General features: G+C 42.4%; 1 protein-coding gene across 2 annotated transcripts in view; it reads left to right on the top strand.

The window, feature by feature from the left end:
• The first annotated feature begins 3,998 nt into the window (after positions 1–3,998).
• The window catches only part of TM4SF19 (transmembrane 4 L six family member 19), a 31,710-nt gene continuing 17,077 nt past the window's right edge, over positions 3,999–18,631 (top strand). For both annotated transcript variants that reach the window (XM_068280459.1, XM_068280458.1), the window contains exons 1-4: positions 3,999–4,082; positions 10,658–10,877; positions 15,221–15,298; positions 17,042–17,217. In XM_068280459.1, coding sequence (XP_068136560.1) covers positions 10,701–10,877; positions 15,221–15,298; positions 17,042–17,217 — 431 coding nt within the window. In that variant the 5' untranslated portion in view covers positions 3,999–4,082; positions 10,658–10,700. The remainder of the gene's footprint in view (positions 4,083–10,657; positions 10,878–15,220; positions 15,299–17,041; positions 17,218–18,631) is intronic.

The raw sequence follows: 18,631 nt of genomic DNA, 5'->3' as shown, positions 1-18,631 counted from the left end.
GGGGACCATTAGAAGCCCCGGGTAAGTTCAACTCTTTCTCCCCCTACCCCCCTACAGTAGTCCTTTAATATAATTACTGCTATATTTCACAACTACATTTTGGCCTAATTATTTGTTCTATAATCCACACAAAAATACTGGTTATTTTGATTAAGCCAAATGCAGGTTATATCTTTCTTTTTTAGTTATATCTTCAATATTGCACCTACAAAGATCATTGTGAATATGAATATCATTGTGAAGATCGTTATGATTAAATACTGCTACAACGATCACAGAGAATACCGGTTTTACGTTTAAAAAATTGCGGCTTCAATGATCTCACTTAATACCGTTTGTATCTTTTACATAAAATGCAGCTTCACTGATCACCCCGAACACCGGTCATGTCATTCAAGAATTGCGGCTACAACAAACTCACTGAATACCGTGGTAAAGGCTAGGCGCCGGGGCAGTGTTGGGCGCTGGGGGGGGGGGGGGGGGATTAAGGTTAGGCACCAACATGGGGATTGAAGGTAAGGTGTCGGGGGAGATTAGGTTAGGGTTATATTCTAATAGCGGCTACATCCAGTGCCTTTTATAAACAGAATCAACCTCGTTGGCTACAAACAGGTGCCCTTTTATAAATTAAATTACATTTATCAGCTATATCCGGCCCCCTTTTATAGACAAAATCACATTTATCAACTACATCCGGACCCCTTTTATAAACGAAATCACGTTTATGGGTTATATTAAGCACCCCCATTTAAAAAGTAAAATTCGGTTTATTGGCTACATCTGGGGCCCTTCTTTCCGGGTGCCCTCTTTCCATGTACGTGGCACGGATATTAACAATCAGCCAGGAGCAGCTAAGCCAGTCATGCATGTAGTTTTCTTTGCAGAGGGAAGGTGGGAAGGAGTTGCAGGAGAGCTGTCAAACAATGCTGGCTCGGTCCCAGTATCAGGGCTCAAACCCACTAGAGCGATTTTCTGAGCATTTAGGGAACGATTCAAACCGCTAGCGATTTCCCTAAATGCTCAGCTGATGTTAATGCATGGGCTAAATTCCACTGGAGCGATTGCGATTACTAAATCGCAAAACGCAGGACATGCAGCATTTTTCGCGTTTAGCGTTAGCGATTAGTGTTAGCGCTTCTGCAATGTGAAGTATATAAACACTGGCATAATCGCTCATCAAAACCTGCACAGAGCGATTTTGCTAGCGTTTTGAAGTTACTGCACACTGTAACAAAATTAAAATTAATTGAAAGGACCAATCAGAATTAAAAATGCTAATCGCTACACAAGCGCTGGCAAATTGAATACACTTTTTAAAATCGCTACTGAAAACGCTCATAAAATCGCTTGCAAACCGTTCATACAAAACGCTAGAGATTGCAATTAGCGATGGCATGCATTCGGCAATCTGTAGGGAAAGACCTTTCTTATACAAAGTGGATATTGTGATTCCCACTTGTGTGTTGCAATCCACTGAATAATCTGTGATGAGCCAACACAGTGCCTGCAGCCCTACACTGTGTTTACATCCCCACTGGGTATAATGGAGTTGGGTCAGCACATACACAAGAATGCATTGCAAACCTATAGAAGATATTTTTTCCTGTTCATTCATTTTGTGTTCTGTATTGGGAATAACTTCTTAGGCAGCACCACAGCAATGCTGGTGTACTGTTGTCGTATATGTTGTTTATACTCTATACAACTATTGACAGGTACATGGTTATAAGTTATAAACTGTGTTATTGATCTGGGCATTTTTGAATTGAATTGGCTTATTTATATTATAAGTACACATTCCCTTCAATCAACGGTAAAGTCACAGCTGCCCCGGGGGAAGGGGAAATTGCTTTTCCATACCATCTTGCAATAAAGGGGCACCCCTCCCAAGCTTCCTTAGTAGATTTTGTCCAATCTCCTGCCAGAGTAGTGCAGCAGCAAGCAGAAGAGCAGGAGAGGTACAGTATATTACTGATAGCAGCACTCCTATCATGGTCATCTTTGTTGTGTGATGTCATGCGATTATCGGAAGTAGCCAGGGAGGAGTGGGCAGGCAGTTGCATGGAATGAGACCTAAAGCTGGTGCAAATAATATACCTTCTCATCTTTCTGGAGATGGGGGTATGGAGAATCCCATAGTGCCAGATCACTAAATGAAGAACCAGAATAATCACTATTGTTCAATGCCTTCTGCTTGTCTTATAACAATCATTTTAGAAGACACCTAATGAGCAACCATGATGCCTGGAACCCACTTGGGTGCTTTTGGGACCGTTCCTGGACATCGGGACATGCAGTGAGCATAAAAAACGTTATTCCTACAGAAAACTGCAAGTTAATTTTAAAGTTATTGTTATTGCAAAGTGCAGCAGTGGGTACATAGCCTGAAAGAGACACTGAAGCCACTTTAAAAACTTGATTTTACCTGTTATTTAGCTTAAGGAATATGGCCAGTGCTAAAACGCTGCATTCCCGCGGCAGAACGAGGGTTTTATAACCCCCAAAACCCTGGGGCAAAAACCGGGGAGCGCTTCCTTGTAGAGCTTAGCGCTGTAGCTCTGCCTCTACTCGCGTCAATCCCCGCTGATCGCCGCCTCTCCCCGCCCCTCTCAGTCTTCTTTCACTGAGAGAGGCGGCGATCAACAGAGGATTGACGCTAATGGAGGCAGAGCTACAGCACTAAGCTCTGCCTCCCCGGGCAGCAAAATCCACAACTTTGAAAGTTGTGGATTTTTGCCCAGGATTTGGGGGTTATAAAACCCTCGTTCTGCCGGCTTTAGTGTCTCTTTAAGGGCTCGTTTCCATGTAGGGCTAAAACATAGAGAAATGCATCCTGTATGTATTGTATTTAGAGAGTTTAGCCTGTCTAATTCCTCCTCATCAGTGACTAAGTACAAGTTGGAATTTGAAATCTCTCAGCTAAGTCTGCTGACTGCCATGGCAGAGAGCTAATTGGTAAACACAGGATGTTTACAATATGTCTGCTAACATGAAAGCAGGAAGTAGACACACTGCAGATTTATTGCAGGATTTGTATCAGCTGTAATGTTTTTCTTTAAAGGCTATTATGCTGTTGTTTATCTTTTAGAGCACAGAGGAAGTTCTGAGTTCAGGTCCGCTTTAACTTTAGCTGGTGTTATTTCAATTGTGACTTTAAATGACAAAGGTGTGTATTCATGTAATGTCCATCAAGTAGTGTAGCGCAATACCTTGTATTACTTTGGTAACGCAGGGTGTGCTAACTGCACAGCGCAAGGTATGCTGGAAGTACTGGTATAATTGCTGTGTGTTCCCTGCGTACTGCAATTTTATCGACCTTGTGTGACTTCCTTGGCGGTAACTCAGCGCCGAGGGGTGGCCCGGGACTCCCAATGACGTCCCGACATCAGTGACGTCGGTGACGTCATCCCGCCCAGTCGCCATGGCGACGGGGGAAGCCCTCCAGGAAATCCCGTTCTTTGAACGGGATTTCCTGATCGGAGATCGCCGAAGGCGATCGAAGAGGGCGGGGGGATGCCGCTGAGCAGCGGCTATCATGTAGCAAGCCCTGGGCTTGCTACATGATATAGGAAAAAACATTTTTTAAAAAACTGCTGCACTCCCTCCTGGCAGATTTTTTTATACCGCCAGGAGGGTTAACCCCCCAAAATAGTATTGTATCTTAAACCTAAGGTTTAGTACGTAATAAACGCACAATGGTAACGGTGCTAGTTCAAGCCAATCTTCCAGCTTGTGTGTGAGCTTACTAAAAAAAATTAGATAAATCATCAAATATATAAAAAGTCCCACTAAATGCTATAATACCTGTCATTGCTTTTTATGGACATGTGAGAATTCTTTTCCCATGCCCATGTGACTGAGTCACTTGATGGCATCCTCTTGCCCGTGTACAGCATTACAATTCCTCTTTCTTTGCTAAATTTGGCATCTTGTGGTCAAGCTTTGTTGTATATAAGGCGACGCAAGAGGAAGTATTTCATACTGTTATTCTGTGCTTCATGGAAAATTTCCCTCCAAAACATTGTGGAACATCCGTCGTGACAGCAGGTGGTAACAGCAGAGGCTCCACAGTGACTACACAGGTACATGTCAATCTATTACTCTGTTATATTCCTCTATAGTTCAGCTTACTGTTCAGGACCTCAGGATGAAATGACATTACACTTGCACTATTACATTTGCGCTACCTGCTTGACTAAATTATACAATGCTGACCATGGATAAAGCTTCAGCTGCTTGGAAGAATGGAGAAAATGTAAATCATTTTCTGCCGCTCTGATGGGTGTCAGAAAGTTCTGAAACCTCACCAGGAACAGAAAAGGGTTAAGATGACATGGTCCCTAGGCAAGATGGCAATTTTTGCCCACCACTGATGGTCACCTGGCTTTTTAGTAAGGTTTAGTGAGGGTTATGGTGACCACACACATTACAATGTTTTTAATAATCTTTAAATTTGAAAGTTTACGTCTTTTTTTTTGCTGGAATGAAAAATTAGACTCTTGTTATCAATGTACCACACACATGTATTCGATTGTGACACAATCACGACAAAAACAATCGAATAAAAGATATAAATCAGATGTAATAATAAATATATTTTCATTTATAAATGTGTATTGGGTGTTCTCTGTGCCATCACTGATGTGTATAAAGGCACACAACAAAAACAGCCTTAGAAAATGTACCTTACATTAACAAATCTATTCCTCATTTACCGTATTTTAATCAATAACACTACTTTTATTACAGAGAAGAAATACATTCTATCTAATGTGTCACTTTGACAAATAAAGTTTTTATCCTTTATTGTAAACTTAAAATTAGGTTGAATCACTTTCATACAACCTTCCACACACCATTCAGATTTTTCCAAACTTTCTGATCGATTTAATTAAAAAACACAATTGATCATTTTAATCCAATTGGGGTAAAATCGAACAAAAAAATTGTAAAATGTGTGGCCACCATTAGCGTCTACCAAGCCCCTAGACTCTCTCCAGGCGCTAGGCAACTGCCTAGATTTGCCTTTTGATGATCCGGCTCTCAGAACATTCAAAGGACTTTCTAAAATGAAGGAACCCATTAAACGGTACAATTTTTCCTCAGATATGATCATTCGATCAGATTTTTTTATCAAATTGTACAGAAAATCATGTTGTATGTGGAGAAAATCAATGTCAAACGATTCTTTGATTGATTGATTTAAAGAATTTTGTCTGTCCAAATGTTGGTTTTACGATCGTATCTGATGTGAAAAGGTGCTCAAATCAAACCATTTATGGGAACAATCGACAATTACTTTCTGATTACATTCGATTTTTTTTTAATTCATCTTAATGTGAAATTTCAATGATTAACACAATGCTGGGAATGTAGTTGAGAAAAAGGTAATAGTATAAGGTAGTAAGTATGACCACATGATGGTTGTTTTTTTAAAGGTATGGGCCCATATGCAATTCCCTTCTTCTCCTGAGTTATCTCCTAGAAGATAATATTCATATTCTCTTTAAAATAACTTTTAAGCATTTTACAATTGAAAAAGTACCCCAAAGTTGGTAAAAAAATACTATCAAAATGTATTTTAAGTATTTTCTTGCTTGCTTGGAGTTTAAAACACATTGGCCCATATTCAATTCACTTTTTTCCCTGAGTTTTCTCATATGTGATATTTTCAAACCTGTTAATATAATGCATTTTAAACAACAAGTACGGTAAGTAAAAAAAATACTTAAAATAATTTTAACAGTACTTTTTCACCTACTGTTTGTTACTTTTTCCAATGCAAAGTCCTGGAAAGTTATTGTAAATGGAAGATGAAAAAGTATCTCCTAGGAGAAAACCTAAGAGAAAAAGTGAATTGCATACGGGCCATAGGGTGATACTGAATGCTGTATGTGTGTGTATACGGGTTTCTGTGTGAAGACATAGGCCTTTATTCAATTCACTTTTCTCCTAGAAGATAATTTTTCACTTTCTGTTTAGAATAACTTTTCAGCATTCCACAATTAAAAAAACAAAAAAAAAACAAAAAATAATAGGTGGAAAAGTGCTATCAAAATTAGTCAGAGGTTTTTTTTGCTTGCTGGTGACTTAAAGAGACACTGAAGCGAAAAAATTATGATATAATGAATTGGCTGTGTAGTATGGATAATTACTAGAACATTAGTAGCAAAGGAAATATTCTCATATTTTTATTTTCAGTTATATAGTGTTTTTGTATAACATTGCATCGTTCTCTAATATTTGCAGTTTACACACTACTCAGCAGTCTAAATGATTTTACAGAGCAGGCCAGTGAACTATTGACCTGTCCTGTGCAGGAAAAAAAAACAATACAGTAACTGACAGTTGAGATAACAAGCTTCAGAAGACAGAGCTCTCTGCAACTTTGAAAGTCGTGGAGCTCAATGGCTCTTTTGCATAGATAACAACTGGAGTTTCTTAACTCTTTTTGTACTGGAAACAATAATAGACTTATGACTCTGCTGCTAATGTTTTATTTCCTAGCTGTACTACACATACAAATCACTATATCATAATTTATTTTCGCTTTAGTGTCTCTTTAATAGGCAATTTTATTGATAAGTTGAAAATATCACCTAGGAGAAAACTCAGGAGAAAAAGTGAGTTGCACAGGGGCCATAGGCCATTATTACATTCTTTTTCTCCAATGTTTTCTCTTAGGAGATCATTTTTCTTCTTCTTTTAACTTTTCAGCATTTTACAATTTAAAAAACTACAAAAAAGTAGGTAAAAAAGTACTATCAGAATTATTTTGAGTATTTTCTTGCTTGCTGCTGTCTTTAAAAGGTATTTTATTAGTAAGGTGTGAAAATATCATGTAGGACAAAACTTAGGAGAAAAAGTGAATTGAATAAGCCTCATACTCATGAGGCACAAATGTCTCACAAGAGACAAAAAAAAAAAAGCAGCGACAGTTCGTCGCCAGGTCCCTCTGTGCAGCAGCCGTACACACGGCGCCCAGAGGGACAGAGATGCGGCGGAAGCTGTCGCCGAAGGTTCCCCCCCCCCCCCGCCAGAAGCTCCGTGCAATGTGCATGGGCTGCTGTCGCTAGTCCGCATACACACGCAGTAGGCGTGGTGGACTAGCGACAGTTGCAGCGACAGCTGTTGCAGGCGATTGGCCACGTCAATCGCCTGGCGACAGCTCTAACTAGCGACGGTTCATGGCGCGCACCTCATACACACGGGGGACCTGTCGCCGCAACATGCGCGTGCCACGTGTTTGTGGTGACAGTTGTGCCCCGTGTGTATGAGCCATTACACGTTATCCAATTACCCTTTTCATGTCTCCTGGAAGCAAAGAGCAGATCTAAACCAGCTAACGCACGTTATTGCTGCTGCATCTGGGGGTCGACTTTAATAAGGAGACCTCCAGAGAACCCCGTTGGGTCACCGCACATCTTGGAAGCCCCCAATGTAGCTCTGCCAGGCACCCCTGTAAAGATACATACCGCCGCTAATCACCCGACGCCTCTCGCCGCAAATTCCGTTGCGTAATTACAATGTATCTGTAATTACTGTGTGCATAGGAGTCCAGGCAAAGCATCTTTGAATCTGAAGCTTGGGCTCCCCATTGGTCCGCTGTCTAAGCCAAAATGGCTCTGGGGTCTCCTTATTAAAGGAGACCCGCATATGCAGCGGCAGAAGATGGAGGCAATGTTCGGCGGGCGAATGCGCATGTGTGGGGAGCAAGGCCGTGGTGCTGAAGGACAGCACCATAACGTAAACCTCGCTTCCCATCGCCCGGTAAAAGGGTGCATCACTCAAGCTTTCGCCTGAGTAATGCTCTCTGACGATCGGCCATCACGCGAAGGAAATGGGCAATGGGATTTGCCGGTAATCCTTGCGCAATGGCAAGGTGATAAGTAGCTCGCATTTGTAAGCTACTTATCACCTAGAATAGGATATGGCCCTGTATCTTAAAATGCAATCATCTAAGATTTTTGTGCTATTTTTATTGTGCAAGAATTCAATAAAAGTTATTTGAAAACTAAAAAAAAATGCTGATTATAGCTGAACTTTATTTATCGATACATAGCTGAGTGTCTTGTTAGCCAAGGGTTTACATTCTAGTCTTGCAGTTCTGGAGACCAAGATTCTGGTTCCAGCCTGGACAGTATTCTGCATGGAGCTTGTATAGTTTCCATAGTTATATAGTTCCATAGAAAGGCAGAGGAACTGGCTCCCACCAAGGAAGCGTTAATGTATATTAGGAACGTTAGCGCTTTGAATTTTTCAATGGTCACTGTACAGTATAGTACTGCAGTAATTGTGCTATTCCTGTGTATCCAGTTCTTCTTATGCTACCACTAGGAACTGGTGGCAACACCACATGTAATGGGGAGAACGAGTAGTTATGGTGGCTGCACATGCTATATGGCCCCAGCAAGGTATATGACACCACACAAGGTAAGGGGCAATCTCATGACTAGTTATATCCATGGTTACTACAAAGTTATCTGTGACAAAAATAATTCCGGTATAGTTAGGCAATTTCTTTTTTGTAGGGCACTTAAAGGGACTCAGAGCTGAAAAAATAAAAAGATTTTATACATACCTGGGGCACACAGGAGAAGTGCGCCCTCTACGTATCTCTCAAACGGCTACTGGAGAGATACGCAAACAGCGCACGTCTCTTACGTTAGACTGACTCCGACTGACGGAAGTGCAGGGACCTGGTACCGGAGCTGCAGACATCAGAGGACAGCGGCGTGAGAGCGATCCAGGCGGATGGGGCTTGTTTTTTGAGCTCTGGTACTCTCTAAAGCAGTGCTCCCCAACCCTGTCCTCAAGGCCCACCAACAGTGCATGCTTTGTAGAAATCCACAGAGGTAGTTAATCAGCTCTGCTGCAACACTAATTACCCCACCTGTGCATGTGTGTGTTTTCCTGTAAAACATGTACTGTTGGTGGGCCTTGAGGACAGGGTTGGGGAACTCTGCTCTAAAGGACAGATAAAGTACAGATGTATCTTACAGTTGCTATAGAAAACTCACCGAGTCAAAGTACATCACAGGTGGTTAATGCAATGATAGAGGTAAACTAAATCAATATCCAGTTTTTAAAACTGTCAGTCTGTCAGGATTTCTTGGATTTAAATTTGAATTCTATTTTGAAATATTTGTTTGAATTTTCAAACATGACAGGGTATTAATGTTGTGACTGATTATTTTTTGCATAATTATTAAAAATATGTATTAATGTAGTGCTGAGATTTTCTACAGCACTGTATTGATCTGCTCTGCTGTCTGCACAGGCAGGCAGCTTTTTGACCATTTTTCAGGTCTGCATGCTGCAGGTCCCTGGAAAGGAGACCTTTTTTCACTCTGCAAGTTTCAGACTTGCTGTTCCAGGGAGGGATTTGCATTCACTTATCTGGCTATTGATAGCTTTGCCTCTCTTGAGGGCTTGCAGTATAAATACCATTTCCTCCCAGAATTCCCTGCTGGTCATAAAGGTTTGGTTCTGCTGGACTTACCTTGAGTTTCAGCCCCTCTGCTAATTGTTTGCTAAATATTGTCTTAGAGTAGTTATCCTTTGGAGTGCACTAGCATTCCTTCTAGCACATTCAGGTTGTTTATTATCTGTATTGCCTAGTTCTGTCTTATCTGTTGCGATTGCACTTGCTCCAACGGTGGCTGACAGTGAATCGCTCTGTCTGTTTAGATCGCATTCGCCCTAGCGGTAGAGGCGGTGGATCTTTCTGTATTCTGTCTTGGAGTGTAAGCCAGAGCAGCGGTTGCTACTGGTTGCTCCATCTGTCTGTCTGTTGGGATCGCATTCGCCCTAGCGGTAGAGGTGGTGGATCTCTCGGTACTCTGTCTTGGAATGTAGCCAGAGCAGCGGTTGCTACTGGTTACTCCTTCTATCTGTCTAGTCCGGAACGAACGCTTGCTGTTGTCTGGGTGAGGCAACCAATTAGCAAGCGTTCGCGTTCTTTGTTTGTTTTCTTTTTTCGTGTTTCATTTGTTAGTCAGGGTTGGTACGCTTTGTCGCTGTTGTGCTTAACGTGCAGTGACCGTGCCTTGCACGCGCTTTGTCGCTATTGCGCATAACGTGTGGTGACCGCGTGTAGCTAGTCCTGTCTGTTCTTTCGTGTTGGATTATAGTTTGTTATTGGTTCTGTCTTTATTCATCCTATGATCTGCCTTTACTCTATCTTGTGTCTCTATTAGCAATCGCTATTCTTGCGATTGCTTTCTCACTTTGGTTTTCGCAGTTGTATGTCAACCGTCGCCGGGTGGCGACTAGATTGGTGGACATACATACATTCTGTCTCTGTGCTCACTCTCTCTCAAGAGGCTATCTTGCCCTGTATTGCTTCATTTCGTACAATTTCTATCTGGCATCTGTGGCTGTGCAGAGGGTTTATTCCTCTGCACTCCACAGCTCCATCTGCCGGTTGGAATTCCTCTCTACAGGTGCATTTGCACCAAAGCTGGGTTCCCTTTTCCAAGCGCTTGTGGAGGGTTTCCGCAGTGTCAGTGCTCATCGTTATGTTTTTGTGGTGTGTGTGTGTGTGTGTGTGTGTGTGTGTGTGTGTGTGTGTGTGTGTGTGTGTGTGTGTGTGTGTGTGTGTGTGTGTGTGATTAATCAAACATAAATTAACTGTTGAGAGTTTTTTTTATTGTAGGTATAAAAAGATACACACATTTATTATCATCATCCGGAAGAATATGTGCATAGGGAAATGCTCCCGATTTACTGGCCTCGGCCTGATTGCCTTGGCTCTGCTCTCTGTGGTACTGAACCTCTTCCTCCTCTTCCCCAACCTGGATGGGTCATACCTGAGAAACAAGCAGATCAGCAGCCATGCTATGAGGATGCCGGGAGTGTGGGCAGGGGGATTAATGGTGAGTAAAATAAAGCATTACAGCAGCTCATGGAATTGTTTGTTTATGGCAAATCTTTGCCTCTCGGATGGGTGTCAGTGAATGTTGGAGTGATTGTTCTGCAGATCTTCCCTTCTCTAGGATCTTCACAATTCACAAAGTGAGGTGATAAATGAGCATGTTCTGATACTTGTTTTCACTATTGCACTTGGTTCATGCTGTTATATTTGTGCATAAAATAAAGACAGTAGCATGGCTATGAAAGGTAATTGTGGGCAGCATTATAGACCAGTCCACCCCTTTTGGGACCCCCCCCCCCTTCACAAACTGTTATAGTCATTCTTCTGAAGTCGTACAAATCTTTCTTTATAGACTCCCCAAGATATAGGTAATATAGATGTATTGAGAAAGACCATGTAATTTTAGGCTATAATGCTGGTATGCACCATTGCCACATACTATGCCATATACTATGCAACTGTATCTTACAACTGCATTTTGTAACTTCTGATGACAAATTGAATTGCTCATACATATGCAAAGTATAAAGCCGCGTGGTGGTGGCTATGTTGTTAGCCTTGACAAAAGCCTCCTTATGTGATGGAGGTGGACTGTACATATTGGCTTTCTCCGTCACAACAACCTTTGAAGCTCCAATGGTTTGTAGAGAGTGGAGACACATGATTGCACACACATTGTAATGGACTTGCACCCTTAGAGTTACACATGGTCATTGGTTGTAATTCCATTGCACTGCACTGTGAGTTACGGAACTCACTGTCACCCCCCCCCTTCACCACTGGCTAGACCGCTAAGTGCCTCTCAATCTGCTCCACACATGCTGGAATTGAAAAAACACAAGCTAGGAGAGAATGCGTGAACGCACAATCAATTTACTACGCACAGTTGCCAACTCCGAATCTATTATAAATTTAAAAAAAAAAAAAAAGGAATCAGTCCCTTGTGACTCTTCTAAGTCTGGGGAAAGAAAAAGGGCTAACACAACCTAATCTTACTAAAACAATTCGGTTTCTCTGGGTAACATATCTTCAGAGGGCAAGTTCGTCAGCGTCGGCGATACTCAATACATGTAAATAGGCAAAAAAGGACTTTTTTTCATTTATTAACAAATGCACTAAAATTAATATCTTGAGAAAATATGTTATCAGTAACATATATGTAAATTGTAGCAAACAGCATTGGTGTAAAAGGGAGACAATGGGGAAAAGAATACTTAAGGGATCCATACACCTAACGATTTTCCCGCCGATATACTGCAGATTCGATCACTGTGATCGAATCTGCTGTGAAATCGATGCGCAAACGCTGACAGAACGATCGCTTTCCATCCAAAATCAATTGTTCCCGTCGATTCCCGTCGAGCCGTCCGTGCGGAAGATTTTGCTCGATCGCCGGCAGGTTGAGAGTGCGTCAATAGCGGCGTTCGAATGCCCGACGACCGACGGTAGCGGCAATACATTACCTGCTCCGACGGCGTGAGTCCCCTGGTCTCCGCTGTCTTCTTCTCCGCTGGGCACCGGGTTCCGGCTGGCTTCACTTCCTGTCCCGGCAGGAAGTTTAAACAGTAGAGCGCCCTCTACTGTTTAAACTTCCCCCAGCAGGAAGTTCAGTGAGCTGGAGCCGAGTGCGGAGAAGAAGACATCGGAGACCGGGGGACTCGCGCCGGCCGGATCAGCTAATGTATGCAGGGGGGGGGGGGCGGCGGCAGCTCCACAGATGGTGAACCGATTTCATACTTAAATCGTTTTACAATCTGTTTGCAGTAAAGGCAGCCATACGATCCCTTTCAGATTCGATCAGAGAGGGATCTATCTGTTGGTCGATCTGATGGCAAATTGACCAGTGTATGGCCACCTTTAGAGTGATTGAAGATGCCTGGCCTTTGTTTGTGGAAGTCCAAACAAAAAGTAATTTGCTTAGGAATTCATTTAAAATTTAAGCCAGCCTTGGGTTCTCTTGAGGTTCCTTAACCCTCCTGGCGGTATATTAAAAACCGCCAGGGGGCAGCGCAGCCGTTTTTTTTATTTATTTTTTTTATATCATGTAGCGAGCCGAGGGCTCGCTACATGATAGCCGCTGCTCAGTGGCATCCCCCCAGCCCCGCCGATCGCCTCTGGCGATAGGCGATCAGGAAATCCCGTTCAAAGAACTGGATTTCCTGGAGGGCTTCCCCCGTCGCCATGGCGATGGGGCGGGATGACGTCACCGGCGTCATGGACGTCATGACGTCCAAGGGAGTCCCGATCCACCCCTTGCCGCTGCCTGGCGCTGATAGGCCAGGCAGGGCAGGGGTCTAGGGGGGGGGCTGTCTTGTGACGCAGATAGCGGCAATCGAGCGCGGGGCGGCGGCGATCGAACTGCTGACGCAGCTAGCAAAGTGCTAGCTGCGTTCAGCAAAAAAAAAATTATTCAAATCGGCCCAGCAGGGCCTGAGAAAACCTCCTGCGCGGCTTACCCCGAACTACGTTCGGGGTTACCGCCAGGAAGGTTAAAGGACAACTGTATTGAGAAGAATATGGAGGCTGCCATTTTTATTTCCTTTTAAACAGTACCAGTTGCCTGGCAGCCCTGCTGATCTATTTGGCTGCTGTAGTGTCTGTTACACACCAGAAACAAGCATGCAGCTAATCTTGTCAGATCTGACATTAATGCTTGATCTGCTCCATGTTTTTTCAGGGTCTATGGCTTAAAGTATTCGAGGCAGAGGATCAGCAGGGTAGCCGCATGCATGAAAAAAGGGCACCGTGAAAAAAGGGCCCGACTGAATAACGAAATGGCGCCGGAGGATAACGAAATCTGATCACGATAAACATCATTTTCAAACTTGGTTAATGATAAATACTGTTGTACAAACAGACGGGAAATAATAACGAAAATATATTAACGTTAAAAATCGTTACATAATTCAGCAATACAGCTTAACCCAACCCTACTCTCACACAGAACCACTCCCCTGGTGGTGCCTAACCCTAACCACCCCCCTTGGTGGTGCCTAACCCTAACCAACCCCCGGGGGTGCCTAACCCGAACCCCCCCGTTGGTGGTGCCTAACTCTAACCACCCCCTGGTGGTACCTAACCCTAACCACCCCCCTAGTGTTGCCTAAAACTAACCGCTGCTCGGGTGGTGCCTGACCCTAACCACTCCCTCTGCAGAAACAGCCTTTTACACATAGAAACGATAATATCTTTGTGTTAGGCTTAATTAAGGGACAAGGATGGAAATGGGTAATTGTCCTCTGTAAACAGTGTAGGAGAACTCGTGGAGAAACATGTGATCTGTCTGATCAGGTGATAGATTTGTAAGCCTCTGATTTGCTGGTCACAATCATGTGCTGAAGCAGGAAGTGATAATAGCAAATTAAAACTTTGCAAATCAGCAGATCACGTACAGAGAGAAAATGGTGGACCTTCAAATGAAACCATTCAAATGAATGGACAGCTCTTTTTAAAAATAGGCACTGGCTTTTCCTGTCCATGCAAATGCCTCACTCAATTCTGTCATCTCCCTCGTGTCATTTCGACCTGAACACTACATGTAGCATCCAAGATCGACCGTGTCCCTCTGCAGGGGTCAAAACGTGATGCGTTTACGAACAATGGGAACAGGTGCCAAACACGTCTTTGGTCATTTACAGAGAAGTGTTAAGCATCAGCTGAACGCACCATGACCGAGCACCTGTCTGACTCGGCCTTTAGTGATCTTCAGCTAATCAATGAGCTGCCACACAGGTATGAAAAGCTCTGCAACTAAGTGCCTACACAAATCTAAAAAACAATCATGCCTCTGGTTCTACTTTACAGACTTCAGATATGTCTTAAAGTGAACCCGAGGTGAAAATAAACTGATGAGATAAACAATTATATTTATCCTCCTACTCCTAAAAATGACTTTTTAAGACATCCCAGGATTTTATTTTATATTTAAACATTTAGAAAGTCGATTGAATGTTTTGTTGTCTCTGCTCAGTTGCAGTCTATTAAGTGTCCCTAAATGAAAATACATGAACTATATTGGCCCTTTCTCTCTCCATCTACTCTCAGAAATATGTAGAAAATGTATTTTGCCACAAAAAACTTTTATGGCTGTAATTTGCTTATCAGCGATGTTTACTATATTCCTGACAAGCTCCTGACAAGACAGAAGCTGTCATTTCCAGCCTTAAAAATTAACTATTTCAGGCAACAAAGTAAAACAAGTAAAACACCCTGGTTATTAATATGTTTAGTACTGTACATACACATGTTTATCTCATCATGTCACATATCACCTCGGGTACACTTTAAATGCAATATAGATGGTTTGTCACACGTGTATTCCTCATACTCTTTTCTGTATTTAAGGTGCTTCTGGGTGGAGTTCAGACCACAATGGTGGGGTTTAAGGTGAAAAGTGTCTCCTGCTGTAGAACATGCTTTGATGTAAGTGTTCCTTGGGAACCAAATCCCTTTGTCTCCTCTTCCTTCTCAGTTGACCCTATTTTTTGTCTATTGTACAAATAGGAACTACTAATTAAATGTATTTTCTACTAAAACAAACAAAAAAAGAATGATTGCATTGTGCTTTACTTTAGGTCATTTGTAATATTGATCCTAATATCTATCGAAAACAAAAAGGCGGGAAGTTAGGGTAGGCATTAAGAAAGACTTAACATTAGGGATGGTTAGGGTTAAGTGTCAGGAAGGGGATAGTGTTAAGGGGTAAGTCAGGCATCAGGAAATGGATAATGTTAAGGGGAAGTTTACAGTTTAAGGACATCAGAAGGGGAATTTACCAGTATAGGAATCTGTCATACCAGGGTTATCCTCTAAGTAACAGACGTTTGCTTTTATCTGCCATGCAAGATATTCTTTCTGTGTAATTTAGCTTGCAACTGTCAGGTTAATCTCTCCCTGCTCTGCTTGTTATTTGACTGCAGAATTCTGGTAACCGTTTGTTTAGCATCATTAACATGAACTCCCCCCCCCCCCCAAAAAAAAATCAAATCCCTCCAACTCATAGGTGAGGAGTGTGATGCTACTACAGCAAGGGGTTGAAAGCCTTGTAAAAATATATAAATGCTTAAATAAAGGAGGTGATTATGAGGATAAATAATCAGAAGATACAGCGTGTATAAAATAAAAAAAAATAAAATGTTCTCTCAATCAATTAATTGAAAATGGCTGCAACTTCAAGACAGCCCTTGTAGTTAGGCAATTGATGGAGGATATGCACTGAAACACCAATGAAACCACAGTTACATGTTACCTGTGGCTTGTTACAGCCCCCTTCGATGTTGTCCAGGTCCCCTCCCTTTTGCTGCTGTCAGCGTCATAAAATCCATGACTCGGCTGAGTCACGTACTACTGTGCATGTAGGGTTCAGGCCATACGCACCACCCAATCATGCTCCCATTACCGGGAACATTCTCCACAAGTGCACTTTGAGACTGTTACTGCACTTGCGTAGAAAGCTCCCAGCCATGGGAGCACAATGGAGGAAGTGTGCGGCCTGGAACAGAGCATGTGCAGTGGCCCACAACCCAGCTGGATTGTGGACTCTCCAGCACAATGGAGGGAACTGGAAGGACATTGAGGGAACAGATGGACTTCAAGGGGCTGGAGGAACCCACAGATAAGTAAAAAACTATTTCTCCCAATCATCTCAGGGTTTACATTAATGCCAAACACATGGATTCTGCTAATACATGGATGTGTAATCTTGCTTGCATACCAGTCATACTGTAGTTCATGTTAGGGGTGTTTGCCCTATTTGCATCATTTGCATTTCCATTTGAATTGTTTTATAAACTTGCACAGTTCTTATCAGTGTCTACTAAGGACATTGTTTGAATTAATCTGCCCATGTACAGTATGTTCAATTTGAACCGCTAGGTGTATTCTGTGCTTATGGCTATTCAGACAAGTCAGCCCCCTAGCAGTGAATCCAGCACCTGCATAGCACCCCCACTGTAAAAATTTCTGGAGCCGCCCCTGCATATATGTACTGTTCATACTGTCATCATACATTAGGTGTATTTGTGCTGAAGGTGTACTAGTACTGTGAACATTTCAATTCAAATTAGAAAAAGGAAGGGATGCTACCCGATGCTAATATATGGATGATTTTATTTATTTTTCTAATTCAGTAACATTCCCCTTTATCCTGTTTTCTTCCCATTTCAGATGCTGTTGTCTGGTTTGTTCTGCATCCTAGCCTTGGTTGGAGCTGCAGTTTCCTTTGTTTTCTCTGCAGCTGGATTACTAAGTGGCCCATACTGTCTGCATCAGGTGGAGGGTGAAGCAGCACTAGAATGGGGTTATCCCTATATAAGCCCTGATCTCTCAGGCCTCACTACCAGGTACTGCTTATGTGTGTGGCTGTGTACGTTTGTTAGAGTTTGTTGTATGTCAATTACACAATTTCAGTAATTATTATTACTATTGATTTATTATTTATTATTGATTAATAAAGTGCCAACATATTCCATGGTGCTGTACAGAGTAGGAAACAAACATGGGGTACATAAAAATACAGACAATGGTATACACCAAATATAGACATTGGTAGTGCATAATACAGTATTGGTAGACAATAGTAATTAGTAATTACAATGACAAATGTAACATAATGATCAAAAAAGGCCAGAAAGGTCCAGGCCTTGGGTGGCTGCAGCCCAAGGGGAAAATATTAAAGAGAAGGGTGCAAATGGAGAGCAACACATGAAATGGGGAAGCTGATGCCCAAGGGAGCTGCACATGAAAGAGAGAGGCTTATATATGAAGGTTGCACACTGCAGAGGGGGCTGCACATGGAATGGGAGGGGCACTGCTGCACATGGATGAGGAGCTACTTGGCCTGGGGCAAAATAAGTATAAATCGGGCCTTGAGCAAATTCCACTACACAAAAGGGTGAGCGAGCACTGCCCTGGCAAAGCTTACAATCTAAAGGGTCATCAGAAATGTAAAGTTATATTTATCAAAACAAGGATTTGATGGACCTAATTTTCGAAGTCATCTCCAGAAGTCTCCACTTGTAATAAATCCAGCACAGCTGTGGGTGCTACACATAGGCGCAATAGCACAAACGCTAATTTACTAATGTTTTGGGAATTGTCATTATGTTCTGCCATAACCAGGGCAAGGTTCTCCATCTTAGCTCAATTAGCCCCAAGATTCCATCCTTAAAGGGACTCCGAGCAGTGCAGAAACTATGGAAAGATGCACATCATTTTAAAGCTCTCTTTCTCCTCTTTCCAATGATATATAAATCGCCGCCCTACGCCTTTTAGTTTTCGCTATTTTCGCGATTGAAATTGCCGCAGCCGCGATTTCGATCGCGAAAATAGAGAAAACTAAAAGGCATAGGGCGAAGATTTAGGTGTCGTCAGAAAGAGGAGAAAGAGAGCTTTAAAATGATATCCATCAAGCCATAGTTATATTGTATTACACAGGGCGACTTTTTGTCAAAGTCAGCAGCTGCATTCAGCAGAATGGAGCTGCTGACACTGGGGAAAGTGTCGGCCTGTGTAATACAATATAACTATGGCTTGATGGATATCATTTTAAAGCTCTCTTTCTCCTCTTTCTGACGACACCTAAATCGTTGCCCTACACCTTTTAGTTTTCTCTATTTTCGCGATCGAAATCGCGGTCGCGGCAATTTCAATCGCGAAAATAGCGAAAACTAAAAAACGTAGGGTGGTGGTTTATATATCATTGGAAAGAGGAGAAAGAGAGCTTTAAAATGATATGCATCTTTCCATAGTTTCTGC

This window comes from Hyperolius riggenbachi, chromosome 4 (assembly GCF_040937935.1).
Source record: "Hyperolius riggenbachi isolate aHypRig1 chromosome 4, aHypRig1.pri, whole genome shotgun sequence".
NCBI classification, from domain to species: Eukaryota; Metazoa; Chordata; class Amphibia; order Anura; family Hyperoliidae; genus Hyperolius; species Hyperolius riggenbachi.
This window is presented reverse-complemented; position numbering and strand designations above follow the sequence as displayed.